At 42.0% G+C, this 16,375-nt stretch overlaps 1 protein-coding gene across 3 annotated transcripts in view; it reads right to left on the bottom strand.

Annotated features, from left to right (window-relative positions):
* Window positions 1-16,375, bottom strand: part of LOC140732281 (protein adenylyltransferase SelO-like) — a 73,202-nt gene that overhangs the window by 1,915 nt on the left and 54,912 nt on the right. For all 3 annotated transcript variants that reach the window (XM_073054688.1, XM_073054687.1, XM_073054686.1), the window contains 3 exons: window positions 12,693-12,772; window positions 2,794-2,837; window positions 2,603-2,682 (listed from right to left, as the gene is read on the bottom strand). In XM_073054688.1, coding sequence (XP_072910789.1) covers window positions 2,603-2,682; window positions 2,794-2,837; window positions 12,693-12,772 — 204 coding nt within the window. The remainder of the gene's footprint in view (window positions 1-2,602; window positions 2,683-2,793; window positions 2,838-12,692; window positions 12,773-16,375) is intronic.

Below are 16,375 nucleotides of genomic sequence, written 5' to 3' on the forward strand. Positions count from 1 at the left end.
AAAGTGGATTGGTACCGAGGATTAAGTAATTTTCAAGGGAAGGGCAAAGTCCAGGGAAATGAAACTGAATAGGTTTCTCTGTAGTGAGTCAATGTGCAGTATGTGATTATTTAGTAGAGGATGCTAATTAATTCAGAAAGATTAATTCACATGGCAAACAATCTCACAGATATGATCTACCCAATTCAGACAGTGTGAATTATGAAGCACACATGGGGCATTAATGGAATACGATGAAGGAGAGGGTTTAGTTCTATGTTTGAATATGAGGTTTCTTATGAGGGTTTGCAGCTGGCTGTTCAATCACAAATCAGGATGTATAGTGTACTTTTAAAGATACTGTGGTATTGTTCATCTTTGTGGTGGCATAGCAGGTAATTGCCCATCATGCCTAGCACTATCCTGGCCATTTGCAGCATCACAAACTATTGGACCTCGGCATTACAGATACTAATGTTAAGCCAAAGCAGAAGCAGCTGAGAGCACCGAGCACAACAAATGCAAAGCTCCTAATGAAAATCCAACGGTGGCTTGGTAAAACAATGCAAAACACTAACAGCCACCTGGCCAAAAACTATTTGTTGCAGTGCTATTATCACACTGGTATCTAATCAATAAAATAGAAAATTGCTCAACTGTGTTCTATCTATAGAACAAATCTACCTCAACAAAGTATTATTCAATAAGGTTTCTCCTGATGAAAAAAAATCATCAACATTATTGCCAAGTTGCACCTGACCACTAATTCAGCAGTTGTACAAAACATTGGTAAGGTCACATTTGGCATAAGTGCTAAAGGATGTTGGCGAGGCCACATATAGAATCTTCTGTTCCGTATCTATTTACATAGAGATATGCTACAGTATCAGGCCTTTCCAGCCCAGTTACACCCATGTGACCAACTAACCAACTAACAATTAACCTTCCAGCTAATTGGAATGTAAAGAAACTGCAGCACCCAGAGGAAACCCATGTGGTCACGGCTAGAATGTACACACTCCTTACAGACAGCAACAGAATTGAACATGGGTTGCTAGTACTATAATAGCATAATGCTGTTACACCACTGTGTCATTCCTGGGAAAGGTGTCATTATGCTGGAAAGAGCAAGAGGTGAATGAGTGGTGATCTAATAGAGGTAATCTAATGCATTCATCCTGACTGTGCCCCTCCAGGTCATACACAATAGAGGGTGAATGCAAACAGACTCTTTCCCACTGATGGCAGTCAGGAACTAGAAGGCAATTTAATGTTCAGAGAGGACAGATTTAATAGGAGTCAGAGGGGCAGCTTTGACATTCAGCCAGTGGTCTATAAATGGAATGAGCTATCAAGGGAAATAAATGATGCAGGTACATTAACAACGTTTAAAAGATACTTGGCATGGAAAAGTATGGAGGGATAATGGGCCAAATGGGAGTTGCCAAAATGAGACTCTTAGTTGGAATGGACCATTGGGTTGAAGGGCTGCTTTCATGCCGTACGACTCTATGCTTTAACCACTGAGCCGAATACATGGACGGAAGAGTTGAATTCCAGCAGAAAGGTGAGAATAACTGCTCTCAATCAGAATTTGATTGATATGGCAAGAAGAGCTCTAGTTAAACACAGGTCAATGAAGTTTAGTTGACAAACCCTCCAGCAGGTGAAATCAAGCTTATAAAACTGTAAGTTGGTTGTGATTTAGATGGGTCGCTCATCTAAGCCTGATAATACAATTGCATGATTTTCTAAGGAAAGCCTTCTTAGACTGACCATTCAATCAATACTACCACAGTATTGAGCTCATTCATAACTCCTACACCAATAAAGAAGCTTACACCAGCGATTAAGCTTCAGATGATCTAATTCTTTCAATATAGGAACAATATTTTAAGAGGTATGCCAAAGCTAAATGGAGGATATTTTTAAGATGTCATCACATGTAAAGAAATTATACTTTGTGGGATAACTAGAAAAAATCCAATAATCCTAGATTACCAGTATGTTTAATACAGTGTTCAAAATTATGAAGAGTTTTGTTATGGTGACTAGGAAGAAATTCTTAACATTAGCAATAACCAGTAAACTAATGCCACATGAACTAACAGAAGAACCAGAAGGAAGAATTTATTTTCAACGGTATTTTATAATCCAGAAAGCATCTCCTGAAAGACTAACGGTAAAGTACACACCAATTCATAGGAAAATCCTCAGGGAAATGAACAGAAGTTGAATTAATTGAATGAATCCAGTAAAAGCTTATAAAGGTTGAATGACCTTCTATGATACACGGCTTCGGAAGGATGTCCAAATGAAATGTTTCTTACTGCTCTGGCTGCTGCCTCTACTGGTGCTTAGCAATCACATTTTACTCTATTGTTTTCTTTTCCTTCCTTTTCTAGACCATGTATTATACCTCAACTTGCAACAGAATTACAAAGCATGCATTTACTTTAGAGCTGTTTGTAAGAGAAATTTCACCAGCTAAACAGAGTAATATACTGGAGCTAATGACCTCCACTCGCTGAACTGAACCATTGTTGTTTTACAGTGCATTGTGGCTCAGAAACCAGATTACTATAAAGCAGCTAATTTAAAACATTAAATGCAATAAAATTACCTCAGAGAAATCATTCCTCTCAGACTTTTTGATCGCTGACTCTGCCATCCAGTTGCGAAGAATATATCTTGGGTTAACAGCTTTAAAAGGAATATTAAGTAAGACAAATTTAATTTTAAACTTTCTTTAATGCATATATAAAATATGAACTATAACAACTACATAAAGAAAACCACTTTGAAAAATCTTACTTTGCATTCTGATTCTGCGTGCTTCATCTGAGTCAACTGTGTTCCTACAAGAAACAATATTTGTAAAAATATTTTCCCCAAGATATAATGAGCTTATCATATAGAACTAAAATCATATAAGCAATAACAAGCTTGCACTCAATGTCAGTATGACCAAGGAATTGATTGTGGATTTCAGGAAGGGGAAGTCAGGAGAACACACATCAGTCCTCATCGAGGGGTCAACGGTGGAAAGAGTGAGTAGCTTCACGTTCCTGAGTGTCAACATCTCTGAAAAACTATCCTGGGCACAACATATTGATGAGATTACAAAGAAGGCACAACAGTGACTATAGTTTATTAGGGGTGTGAGGAAATTTGGAATATTACCACAGATTCTAGCAAATTTATACAGATGTACTGTGGAGAGCATTCTGACTGGTTGCATCACAGGATGGAGGCACCAATACACAGGATCAGAAAAAGCTGCAGAAGGTTGTAACTCAGCCAGCTCCATCATAGGCACCAGCATCCCCATCTTTGAGGACATTTTAAAAGGTAATGCCTCAAGTAGGCAGCATCAATCACTAAAGATTCTCACCATCCAGGACATACCCTCTTCTCATTAGTACCATCCGGGAAGAGGTACAGGAGACTGAGGACACGCACTCATATTTTAGGAACAGCATCTTCCCCTCTGCCATCGGATTTCTAAACAGTCCATGAATCCATGAACACTACCTCACTACTTCTCTCTTTTTGCACTATTTATTTTTTTATATTTCTTAATGTAACTTTTTTATATATTGCACTGTAATGCTGCCACAGAACAATAAATTTCAGAACAATGTCAGTGATCATAAATCTGATTCTGATTCTGTAACCACAAAAGTTGACTGCCTGGAAGGAGGGGATTTACATATTGTGTCTATGTAAAATCTTTGCCAAAGCCCATCATAAAGTAAGACATTGGCCCCTTTCCAGCCTCCCCTGTCTCTTTTCCTCTTTTTCTCCAAACAGTAATGCAATTTTCTCACATAGTTTATAACTATCTCTGCCTCAAGTATTTTCTTTGGAAAGCATTCCATCATCCATCAATATTCCAGGCTAGGCACAACAGGATAATGGTAACACAATTGCACTAGTACTCCAGACTTTTGGAGTAATGCTAACAACTAATCACATATACTTATAAAGTGTCATTAGTTTACTAAAGTACAGTATGCCAAAGTTTATCACATACAACCAAATATGGCTTCAAATTATTTAAAGAAACAAAGAAGCAGATAATCAAGAGGGACAGCAGAGAAAGTTCCTTGGGACAATTGCTGGAATGAAGGGGCAGATGTACAAAGAAGATTTGTGAGTCAGCAGTTTGGGGCTATGCTCATTGGAATACAGAAAAATGAGGCAATCTTTTGAAACGTACACATTTTTGAGATAAACTGACAGTATTGATTCCAAGCAGATGCTTCTCCATATAGTAAAATCTAAAATGGGGGGGGGGGGGCACAGTTTTGCATTATGGGTCACTCATTTCAGAGAAGAATGCGAAGATTTTTTTGAGAAAGTAGTATTTTCTACCCACAAGATACCATGAAGGCAGTCATTATCTGTATTATTAAATGCTGAATCAGCCTCATTTTTTATATATGGGTTTTTTATGGTAGGGTAGGAGACATGAATCTAAGATAATAGTTCTTCTCCTGCAGATGTCATTTTCTGCCTTTAGTTCAGGTTTCAGGCATCAATAATCTTTTCAAATACTGGCTATTCCTGATGTGTGACACAGTATTCTCCTTAATTTTAGATTTTCAGCAATTGCTGCCTTCTGCATAGCAGTTCCAACTTTTTTTGGTTTCTCTTCTCCGAGCTCCCCATATTTATGCATCATCCAAACAGATGCCATGTCACCCTTCTGTCATCTGTGTCATCTTTCACACCTTGATTTTTACCTTATCACGGATATTAGTTTTGTTTTCCCAACCTCTCCCCCTTTTCACAGCCACTATTTTTCCAAGTTCTAGTTAGAAGTAACAATACTGTGATGTTCTTGGGGAGGAGGGGGTGGGGGGGCATAATTGACAGCCCCTCCCTACATTTCTAATGACCAGTACTGTTTATTGTTCCTGTGTTAAAATGCTTTTATGGGATTATGGTGGGAACCTCCAGTTCATTTATTATTACATTTTAGCTTGGGTTATACAGTTATTTGCTTGTGTATTTCTGGGTCACCCTAACTGTAACGGGGGTGTGTGATGGTCACCTCCCTCTTCTGTGTGAGACTGGTGGGGTTCACATTCTGGGTCATGATACCTGGTCTGTTTTGTGTCTATCACAATAAAATGTAAAGATAGTAATGGAAACAACTGTAAAGAATTGAAAGTCATTGAATGATTATTGTATATAATTTTATTTTTAAATAAAGTATATTTTGTTTAATAAAAAAAAAACGGTTGTTGAGTTCAACAAGCTTCCTCGTCTGTCATTATGGACCAAATGCTCGCCACATTAGCATCAGGAGTGGGATGTGAGATCGATGACGAGATTGAAGAGCTACGATGTCATATAGAGTGCCTTAAGACGCAGGGAATAAGATGAGGGGTCGAGCAGTATGCCTCCCCTGCACCCATGGGTTGTGCTCATGAAAACGAGACCTGGAGGGAGGACCTGGGAACTGAGCATTGTGCCTTCACAGGAACCCTGACAGAGCCAGCGTACCCAGGCTCCCCAACCCAGGGGACAGAGCAGAGCACATCACTCACCTCCATAGCGACCCACACCGGAGAACTCAAGATGCCACATGCATGGGAGGATGGGAACTACGGCAGAAGCTGCTGGAACAGGAGGAAGATCAAAGGGCCTCTACGATTTATGCCTCAAGGTCTACTCTGAAGCTCCCCTGGAGCCTTAACTGGTGCAAGTCAAACTTGCCACATGGCACAACACATGGAGCTCCACCGAGTCAGTGGTGCACCTTGTCCTGGCAATGGAGGGAGATGCCCTGTGGGCACTCCTCGACCTAATGTCAGAGGAGCAGCGTGACTACAAGACTCTCGTAGTGGCGCTAGAGCAGCGTTTTGAGCAGTTGGTGGAAGCAATGATGGAAGAACTGTGAAACAGATGGCGCCATCTGGGAGAAAGTCTGGGAGCACTGGCAGCTGATCTTCGCCACTGTGCTCGGTGTGGCTACCCCCAGTTCCCTCCCGTGGCCTGGGAAGAGCTTGCCCTCCACGCCTTTGTAAAGGCGCTGATGCTGGAGCATCTTTGGCAGCATATTCGCCTGACATTGCCATCGTCGCTGGACAAAGTGCTGGCCGAGATGGAGAGGGCAGAAGCAATTTTAGCCCCCCAAAGTGTTCCAGTGTCATCTTGCATGCAGCAAACCCAAGTTTGTATCACTGAGGGTGAGGAGGAGCCCGTGAAACAGGTCCAACCAGCGCTGCGCTGACCCCGCCACAGGTCACGAAACGATCTCTGCTGGTCATTTGGCCCAGGACTGCCCCACACCGGCACCATGCCACAGCTCAGAGCAGCCATCGGGAAATGCCGGGAGGGAGCACTGCCCGAATTCTCCAGCAGGACCCCTCTGTTGTTGCCCCTCTGGGTCGGCTGTTTGGTTGACGAGCAAGGCTTCTATGGGGATTGAATGGTGGAGGGCACCGGATGCCGTGCATTGGTGGACATGGTGTCAATCATCACTATCATCCGTTTGTTCCGGTGTTCTCCCCAACACGGACCAGCCACCCCCGCCTGGGTGGATAACAATGGCAATCCAGCTGGCTGTGGTCACCAGTGATGGTGCAGCGATGCGAGGGAAGAGGAGGCTGTGTATCGCAGTGGGAAGAAACGCAGTGGAGCACGAGGTGTGGCTCGCCGACATCCGAGAGTCCTGCATCCTCGGCCTGGACTTGCTGTCCCGCTAGGCGGCCTGTGTGGATGTGCCGGGAGCAACACTCTACCTCGGTGCTGAAGCCGTGGCTCTCCGGCAGGGCAGCAACCACACAGCGACCCAACACAACACAGCTGAACCACAGGCAAGTGACAGTGACAGCCAGCGTCAACCTCTCCACCACGGAGCAGCAGCTGCGCAGCGAACAGGTGAGCGATCCCGTGTTGGCCCGGGTGAAGGAATGGCCGAGTGTGGGACGACGGCCGGAGGGGACAAAGGTCTCCGCACTGGACCCAGGGACCAAAGCCCTATTCTCCCAGTGGGGATCGTTGGAGGTCCATTACGGGTTGCTGTTCAGGTGGTGGCAGTTGTCCGATGGTGACAGACATCTCTCACAGCTGGTGGTCCCCGGGGGTTCCACACCAAAGTGCAGTGGTCGGTGCACGGGCTGGCCATCTCAGCATTGCAAAGACATTGGGCAGGCTGCATGAAAGCTTCTACTGGCCTGGATGCAGGCAGGACGTGGAGCTGTTCGTGCAGTACTGCGACGCTTGCAAGTCTCAGAAGGGGCTGGGCTGCCAGTTTAGGGTGCTAATGCAGTTTATGGTGGCGGCCCCAGTATAGGTCTACTGCCCCTCTGGAAGAAGGGACTATCCCCCAGGCCTGGAAGCCATTGGAAGGGGTCAGCCCTTGGCCACCACTAACCCAGTGTGGCTGAAGGAAGTAAGTGACATTCTGGGTGCCCTGCCTCTTGCCTCGAAGACGGTAGAGTCGACGCCCACCGGAACTTTTGGACTTTGCTATGGACTCTGGGGTTGCCGGGGATGGCCGACACCTCGGGTGGGCGCACTGTGATGTTCTGGTGGGGGCATGGTTGACAGCCCGCCCCTGCATTTCTAATGACCAGTAGTGTTTATTGTTCTTGTGTTAAAATGCTTTTGTGGGATTATGGTGGGAAGTTCCAGTTCATTTATTGTTATATTTTAGCTTGGGTTATTCAGTTATTTGCTTGTGTATTTCTGGGTCGCCCTAACTGTAACAGGGGTGTGTGATGGTCACCTCTCTTGTCTGTGTGAGACTGGTGGGGTTCACTCTCTGGGTCATGATGCCCGGTCTGTTTTGTGTCTATCACAATAAAATGGTTGTTGAGTTCAACGAGCTTCCTCATCTGTCATTATGGACCAAATGCTCACCACAATACTTTATTTCCACAGATGTTACAGGAGTATCGCTAGCATATTTACTTTTTTTTTAAGCATCGTATTGTCACAATTATCCTTTTGGAAACTTAGACTGGCAACATGACTCTCAAAAATTAGAAATAGCATACTCATCATATGAAAGACATCTGCAGCCACCAATTGGGTCATTAAGTACTTTGTTGAGTTTGTAGGAAATGTCACAGTAACAGAGGCTGCTCCAAAACTATTAATGGCAGACGTAAGTAAAGACAGAAAGGTGTCAAGCCTACGATTTGTGGATCGACCACGCATAGTGGTCAAATATCTGAAGAAAGAATCAGCCTTTGCCGCAAATACAGGTTATAATGAAAACCCACACCGAAGGTCATTGAACAGAATCAAGAAAAAGATTGATAGACATTTAAACTACTAATTAGTCAAGAAATGTGAAGATAGCTCAGTATTGAAGTTATAGCTGAATCTTAGAATTGGTTTGAGGAGGATTTCATTTGCACAGATAGACACCTTTGAATATATATTCAGTCACTCAAAAAAGGCAGATGGGTTGTCAGTTGGTATCTGAATACAATAGCTATAATACTGAAACTGGCTAAGTGCACAGGGACTCGACTACTGGTTTATATTTGGGACCCATCCAAGTGAACTTCTACCATCATATGCTGTCTATTCACATTCAATTTTGTCTGCATTTCACTGACAACAGTTTCAGACAATTGGGGAAAAGTGTGGATTTAGATCAGCAGAATGGAATCCATTCTTAAGCAGGCTCCTGAAAATGTAATTTATTCTTAACATGTGAATTCTGTGGGAAGGAGAAAATTTTGCCATGCAATCTACATCAGGAACTCACAGAGCTCCCCTGTCCATTAGGCTGACTGAATGTAATGCGCAACTAGAACTGCAAAATATTCAATAAATATTTATAAGCCTGCTCATAAGTGACTGATAAAAATAGATTACTTTAATGTTTACATCTAAAAATGGAAAATGGTTTATATAACTGTCCAATTGTTTAACTTGAACATGGAAAAATATGTTAGAAAACTTGGTTGCAATTTTAATTTGCTTTGACCTGAAATTTAAGCTAAAATAATTAATTTATGGAATGGTTTTAAAGTAACCGAATTTGCACTGTGAGAACTAAAACAAAGGCAAAGTGGAATGGGGAAAGACATGCAAAACATTAAAATTATCCTCCGAAGAACTACAGTTATCAGTTAACAGCTATTATCAAACTGAAGAATTACAGTTCAAATAAATCTTTGGAAAATAAGCACACCTAATTGTAGTTATGATCTAGCTGATCATTGTAATCTATTTTTTAATATCTACAGTGAAAGAAAAAGAGAAGTGAGAGAGGAAGCAGCAAACATGGGATCTTAATTTTCAAGATTAAAGAAAAAATATTTAAATGCGACACATCCTGAGGACATTAGTCACTAGGGGATAGACGCTTGTAATCAGGCCTGCAGGATGAACACATTTAACTCAAAGTTAACCAAATTTAGAAGTCAGACAGCTGTACTGTAAAGGCAGTTTTTTTAATCCTCACACATAAAAATCTGCAGAATTAATGAACATCAGAAAAATCATTTTAACATCCTGACTTTTTGTGTGAGGAAGAACATTTTACTTTGTTGGATATCCAATAAGGCCCCTGGACTTTCTGGTTGGTGTAAATTAATCATGGAATATATTCTTTTGGACTTTTTAACATGTATGGTTGATGCACCATCAATAACTCTTGGAGACGTGAGTTAAGGTAGGCTTTTATTGGCTGGAAGAAAGCACCGTCAGCAGCAAGCGACCACCACACAACATCCTGGAGACTGGGGAAGGCGCAGTGCCTCCAATCGCCTTTATACCGGGGTCTGTGGGAGGAGCCACAGGAGCAGTCAGCGGGGGGGTGGGGGGGGGGGTGTCCAGACAGGTATATGTAGTTCACCACAATGGTACACTCAAAAACAATAGTTTTCATAAAACATGGTAACCTTTTCTGCAATATGTAGATGTAGACCTATCTGCTCTACTAATAAAGGCTTTTGTATAGGATGTGGTGGTGATGTCCATACTTTGATGGAAGTGGTTTGATAGTTGATATCTGTGAGGGGAAGAAATGTAAATGTACCTGGAAATTGAAAGTTTTGTTATGCTGAGCAAAAAAATTTTAAAAACTGCAGAATATGAGGAAGCAATAAGACTTTTAAATTAATTTTGCAATAATTCAAAATGAACAGAAAAACAGAAGGAATTATTCACACCGAGTCATTGATATGACTGACTGATCTAATTAAATTATTAATAAAGGATGTTAGTTGAAGTAATCAGCCACATACTAGCATGTGTTTATTCAGGTCTAACTTTCCAGTTTATCCACTGAACTCCTTTTGTCAAGCTATGAACAAGATTTGTAAATAAACATAGAAACATAGAAAACCTACAGCACAATACAGGCCCGTCAGCCACCATGCTATGCCAAACATGTACAACGTTTGTACTTACTTTAGAAATTACCTAGGCTTACCCAGAGCCCTCTATTTTTCGGAGCTCCATGTACCTATCCAGGAGTCTCATAAAAGACCCTAAGGTATCCGCCTCCACCACCGTCACCGGCAGCCCATTCCACGCACTCACCACTCTCTGTGTAAAAAACCTACCCCTTATATCTCCTCTGTACCTACTTCCAAACACGTTAAAACTGTGCCCTCTCGTGATAGCCATTTCAGCCCTGGGAAAAAAGCCTCTGACTATACACATGATCAATGCCTCCCCTCATCTTATACACCTCTATCAGGTCACCTCTCATCCGCTGTCACTCCAAGAGAAAAGGCTAAGTTCACTCAACCATTACAGTTGAAACATTACAGATAAAATCCACATTCACCGAATCTGGATTTGTCCTCACAGCTGTAAAAATATTAACACCAGAATTGTCACTAGATTTACCAATATTTCAAAATACTGATACTGTAAATTCAAAACCTATTCCCCATCAAAACAGCTGTTTTTGTGAAATGGTTAAATATCAAACAGAATTACATTTCCTAGTGAAGATAATGACCAAGTCAAATTATCATGATATAGGTTGTGAAATTTGCCACAAATCAAATGATTCATGATTCTGAGAATAAGAGAAAATCTGCAGATGCTGGAAATCCAAGCAACACATACAAAATGCTGGAGGAACTCAGGTTCATGATTCTGAATGAGTGGGAGTGCTATATAAGAACATAAAACAAAACAGCAGGATTAGTCCATTTGGACAAAATGCTGGAGGAACTCAGGTTCATGATTCTGAATGAGTGGGAGTGCTATATAAGAACATAAGACAAAACAGCAGGATTAGTCCATTTGGACAAAATGCTGGAGGAACTCAGCAGGTCAAGTTCATGATTCTGAATGAGTGGGAGTGCTATATAAGAACATAAGACAAAAGAGTCTTATTAGTCCATTTGGCCCATCAAGTCTGCTCTGCCATTCTATCATAACTGAATTATTATTCCTCTCAATCCTATCAATCAAAGGTAATGCAAAGATTTTTATATGATGTAAAGAATGCTCTTAGGGGCAATCATTAGTAATGTGCAAAGGAAATGCAGATATTAAACATGAATACCAATGAAAAATATGACTGATGAATCCAGGTGATAATTAAAAAACCTTGTATCGGAATAGTGCTTTGAGTTTAAAGACTGATGTGTTAGAAGTGTAGGAATGTATGGCACTTGAATCACAAAAAACTATTAAAAAACATTTTGCTGCATTGCTCAAGAGCTTTAAATGGTTGTGTTCCACTCAGAAAGGTTCAGTTCAAATGCAGGACTATACTGCTGAAGTGGGGGTGTTGTGTACTCTCATTTATGTTGGTTCAATTTAGGGTTAAATAACCCCAGCTCTCATTGCCTTTTTTAGCCCTTCTACAAGATTTTTTGCCTTCATGATATAACAGAATTACAGATTCATTTTAATCCATTGCACCGAAGGAGGCTATTCACCCCAACAAGACCACATTCTCACAATAGCAATTTAAGCTAATCTGTCTTCCTACCTCTCGGTCAACATCCCTTTAAGCCACAGCACTTCATGTGTTCAGTCAAGTACAGTTTATTGTGATGAGATATTCTGCTTCCACCATCTAACCACGCTTCCATGTAGTGAGTTCTACATCCCATCACCTTCTGGGTGAAAAATATTTTCCTCAACTTTCTATCTAGAAACATTTGAAAGTTCTACTTATGCTAAAGCTAAACTTCACATGACTAAATACTCTCACTAGCCATGAACTTGTGATAGCTTTTAAATTTCTTCCCAATTTTGCAGCCTCAAAATGTTCCAGCCTTCTAAATCAGCACCCTTGATATGTTCACTGACATAACTTATTTTAGAAATTTAAGAATACGTTTGTAATTCCTGCTATTTATAAAGGCAACCAGGAAATTAAAATTTATCATCTTTGAAATAATTCAACAATCAAAATAGTGGGCAAATATTAAATCTGATAAATTAAACTGATAAAATCCTCAAACTCAATTTTATTACTTTCTTTTAATCAAAAGACCTAGATTAGATTAATTTATTGTCAATGAAATTCCTTGCTTGCCTGAAATTTGCAGGATAAGTATACATGGTAATAATATGTACATACAACAATAAATACAGTAATGAACATGAAACAGGATGGTGCAAAGATTGTAGTACAATCTGAAGTGCAAAAAGAATAATCAAATGACAATAATTAAGAGATATTGAATTAAGAGTCCGAGTATAATTTCAAATATATCTTTGCACGTCTTTGAAGGCACCTTACAAAATGAATGAATTCTCACCTCTTCAATCTTAACAGATACAGATTAATCCAATCCAAGAATTTCTCATGTTTTGCAAGGTCCTGAAGAGCCCAGTATTCCTACAGCAAAAACATCTTTATTTTATCACCATAATTATTGCACTGGATTACATAAAGATATTTGACACAAATCATTCAAGCTAATTAGTCCACGTCTACTTTCTCCCTCATAAGTTTACCTAACTTCAATCCATGTATGCTATCTGTATATACTATTTTCTGTTTCACATTCTCAACATCCATTAGGTAAAAAAGTTTTTCTCAAAGCCCCATTCGATATTTTGGTGATTACCACATATAGATAGTATCTAACTTTGACATTCCCTACAAAGAGATGTATTCTTTCCATCAAAACCTTTCATGATTTTAAAAGATCTTTACAAGTCATTCCTCAGCCTTCTTTTCTCAAGATCCTGTTTATCTTTTCTAGCTATGCATATTTATTTTTTTCTGGTAACTAGGTATGACTTTCATAAGACTATCAGGCTTGCAGGATGTTCCAGATAACATGGCCGGACAGTATCACTGATAAGAACACATCCTTCTGCAATTAGCTCAATGCATTCCATTCATGTTTGACCAGAAAGTCAATGAAATGACAGCACCCAACCGTGACATTCTCTGATGCACCTGTACCTGGTTATTGTCACAGATGTCAGATTAGCCTTCCTGAGAGTGAACCCACAGAAAGTGACTAGCCTGGATTGAGTTCCCACCATTGCCTGCAATGTATAAGCTAACAGAAATATTTGCAGACATCTTTAATCTCTCTCTACTTCAGTCTAGGGTCTCCACCTGCTTCAACAAGACCACTAGCATCCAGGTGTCAGTGGAAAATGAGGTAACGTGTTGATGATAATAGCCCAATGGCTTTGACAACCATCAGTCTGAAGTGTTTTGAGAGGCAACCTTAGTTCTCTGCAAGTCATCCATCATCGTAACAGGTCTACAGCAGATGCTATCTCCCCAGCCCTACAATCATCTCTGGAATACCTGGATAATAAGGATATCTATGCCAGACTCCTATTTATTAACTATAATCCAAGATTATCCTCAACACCAGTGCCTCACAAGGCAGAATCATCAGCCCCTTACTTTACTCCCAACACACAATGATGTAGTCTAATTCTGCCCTAACTCCACTTAGAAGCTTAAAGACGACTCCACCATGGTGAGCTGGATCTCAAACTATTTGATAGAATACAGGAAGGTGAGGAGGTGAAGCATCACAGAAACTTCTCCACTTGCTGACTGACTCTGACTAACTGTTGGTTTGCGGATAATAGCCAGAGGATGAACTCACTGAGGTGCAGCAGGTTTGCCAGAAGCGGGAGATGAACTGTGGGTCCCAATATGACACAATTTCCAGAGGGAAACCGTGGAGGCAAACTGAGTATATGTTGGAGAACGCAGGGTCCACCAACTCAGCACTGACAAAAGTTTAGGAAGGGAAATGAAGTGGGCCGCCTTGGAGAACAGGTCCATCACTGTCGTGATCACCGTGACTCCATCGGAAGGTGGCAAACCTGTGATGAAGTTCACGGCAATGTTGGACCATAGGTGTCAAGAGACAGGTAGGGGGTCACAGGAACCCACAGGGCCACTGGACGGAGGAACCATACTTGGGTATATACATTGAGGACAGGCAGTGACAAACTGATGATCATGGTGGGTCACCAGAACCAGTGTTTCAGAAAATCCAAGGTCCATCGTGGCTGGAGAGGGGTGAGGAGTGAACCTACTGGAGTGCTACAGAGCCTAAGTCTGCTGGCACAGACATGCGGTTGTCAGGTGTGTCAGCCTGAGCAGGCTCATGCTTTAGGGTTTGGCTGATCTAAATGTTAATATCCAAGGCAATTGGAGCGAGGATCTGGGAAGGTGGACCGATGGGCTGATGGTCGATCTCTGTGTCAGCTAGGTCGAACTGTCGTGACAGGTGCTTGCCTTGGTGTTCTTGGATTCAGGTCAGTAGGAGATGGTGAAGTTGAATTGCTTGAAGAAGAGAACCTAGTGAACCTGATGTGAGTTGAGTTAGCAGGTCTGCTGAATGGATATGTGTTTCTAGTGGTCAGTCCAGATCAGAAAAATTTCAGTGTTCCCCATCAGCCAATATCTCCATTCCTCCAAGGCCCATTTAAAGATGAGTAGCTCCCCATTTCCTACTCCATAATAGAGCTGTGTAGAGTTGAACTTGCACAAGAAGGTGGCACAAGGGTGTTCCTTCTCATCCAATCCTTATGGGGAGAGGATGGCCTCAGCATCCATGTCAGGTGTAGCCACCTCTACCACTAAAGGTCCAGAGAGATTCAACCGGCAAAGAATGAAAGCAGTGGTGAGGCCTCTCAAGCTCCTCGAAAGAGTGGTCCCCAGCTGCAGACCAAGTTATCTGGGAGGTCAGCGATTAGGTGAGGGAGGTGAGAGGTGCGGCAATTTGGCTGTAGCTCTTGATGAGATGGCGGTAGAAGTTAGAGAAGCACAAGAAGCACTGCAGATGTTTTGAGCAACTGCAATCAGGGCCATTCAATGAGGGCATGCACCTCCTTTGGATTCACGGCTTTGCCTTTGAGGGGGGGGGGGGAGAGTCTAGGAAGATGATTCGGGTATGGAACTGGCAATTTTCTAATTTGCAGTACAGTTGGTTTTTGAGGAAATGCTTAAGGACTGACAGACACTGTCTTGGAGTCCGTGGAGAAGGTTAGGACTCATCGATGTAGATGAACACACACCTGTATAGAATGTCTCAGAGAATCTCATAAATGAAAGTTTGGAAATCAGCTAGACTGTTGGAAAGTACGAAATACATCACCAAGTATTTGTGGTGGCCGGTGGGTTTTATGAATGCCATCTTCTACTCATTCCCCTGGTGGATGAAGATCAGGTTGTGTTCTCTGTAGATCCAGCTAGGTGAAGATCTAGGCCCCTCAGAGTGTTTTGAATGCATTAGCCGTTAAGGGGAGAGAGTAGTGGTTCTTACTGATGATTTTGTTGAGTCCACAATAGTCAATACAGGGATAGCAACCCCAATCTTTCTGTTTGACAAAGAAGAATCCTGCACCAGCTAGGGACTGGGATGGTCAACTAAAGCCATCTGCTCTGGCAATGTAGCCATTTATAGCTTAGGTCTCAGGAGGGGAAAGGCAGAACAGATGACCTAGAAGAGGGGCAGTAGCTGGAGGTTGATTGTGCAATTGTCTGGTGTGTAAGGAAGCAGGGTGCAGGCTTCCCTTCTAATGAAGGTGATGGCTAAATCATGGCATTCTTGTGGGAATCTGGTGAGGTCAAGAGTTCCTTCTCCGTGGACTCATGGGGTGAAGTCAACTGAGGTTGTAGGCAGGTGACCCAGCAGGTGGGTCCCCAACTCAGCAGTGAACTGGATGACTAGGCGAAGTGAGGGTTGTGAGTGGAGAGACAGCGGTAACCCAAGATGAGTGGAGTGTTAAGATGAGTCAATAAGGAGGAATTGGATGGACTCACAGTGGTGTCTGATGCTCATATACACAGGCCATGTGTATGCTCTGACCATCCCAGACCCCAAAGGATGTCCATTAATGGTCATGATGCTGAAGGGCTGTGAGACAGGGTCAATAGGAATTCTAAGCTGCACACAGAATCCGGTCCAGAAAGTTGCCTGCTGTGCTGAAATCCATCAGAGCCTCCTGTGCA

Source organism: Hemitrygon akajei, chromosome 8 (assembly GCF_048418815.1).
Source record: "Hemitrygon akajei chromosome 8, sHemAka1.3, whole genome shotgun sequence".
Classification (NCBI taxonomy): domain Eukaryota; kingdom Metazoa; phylum Chordata; class Chondrichthyes; order Myliobatiformes; family Dasyatidae; genus Hemitrygon; species Hemitrygon akajei.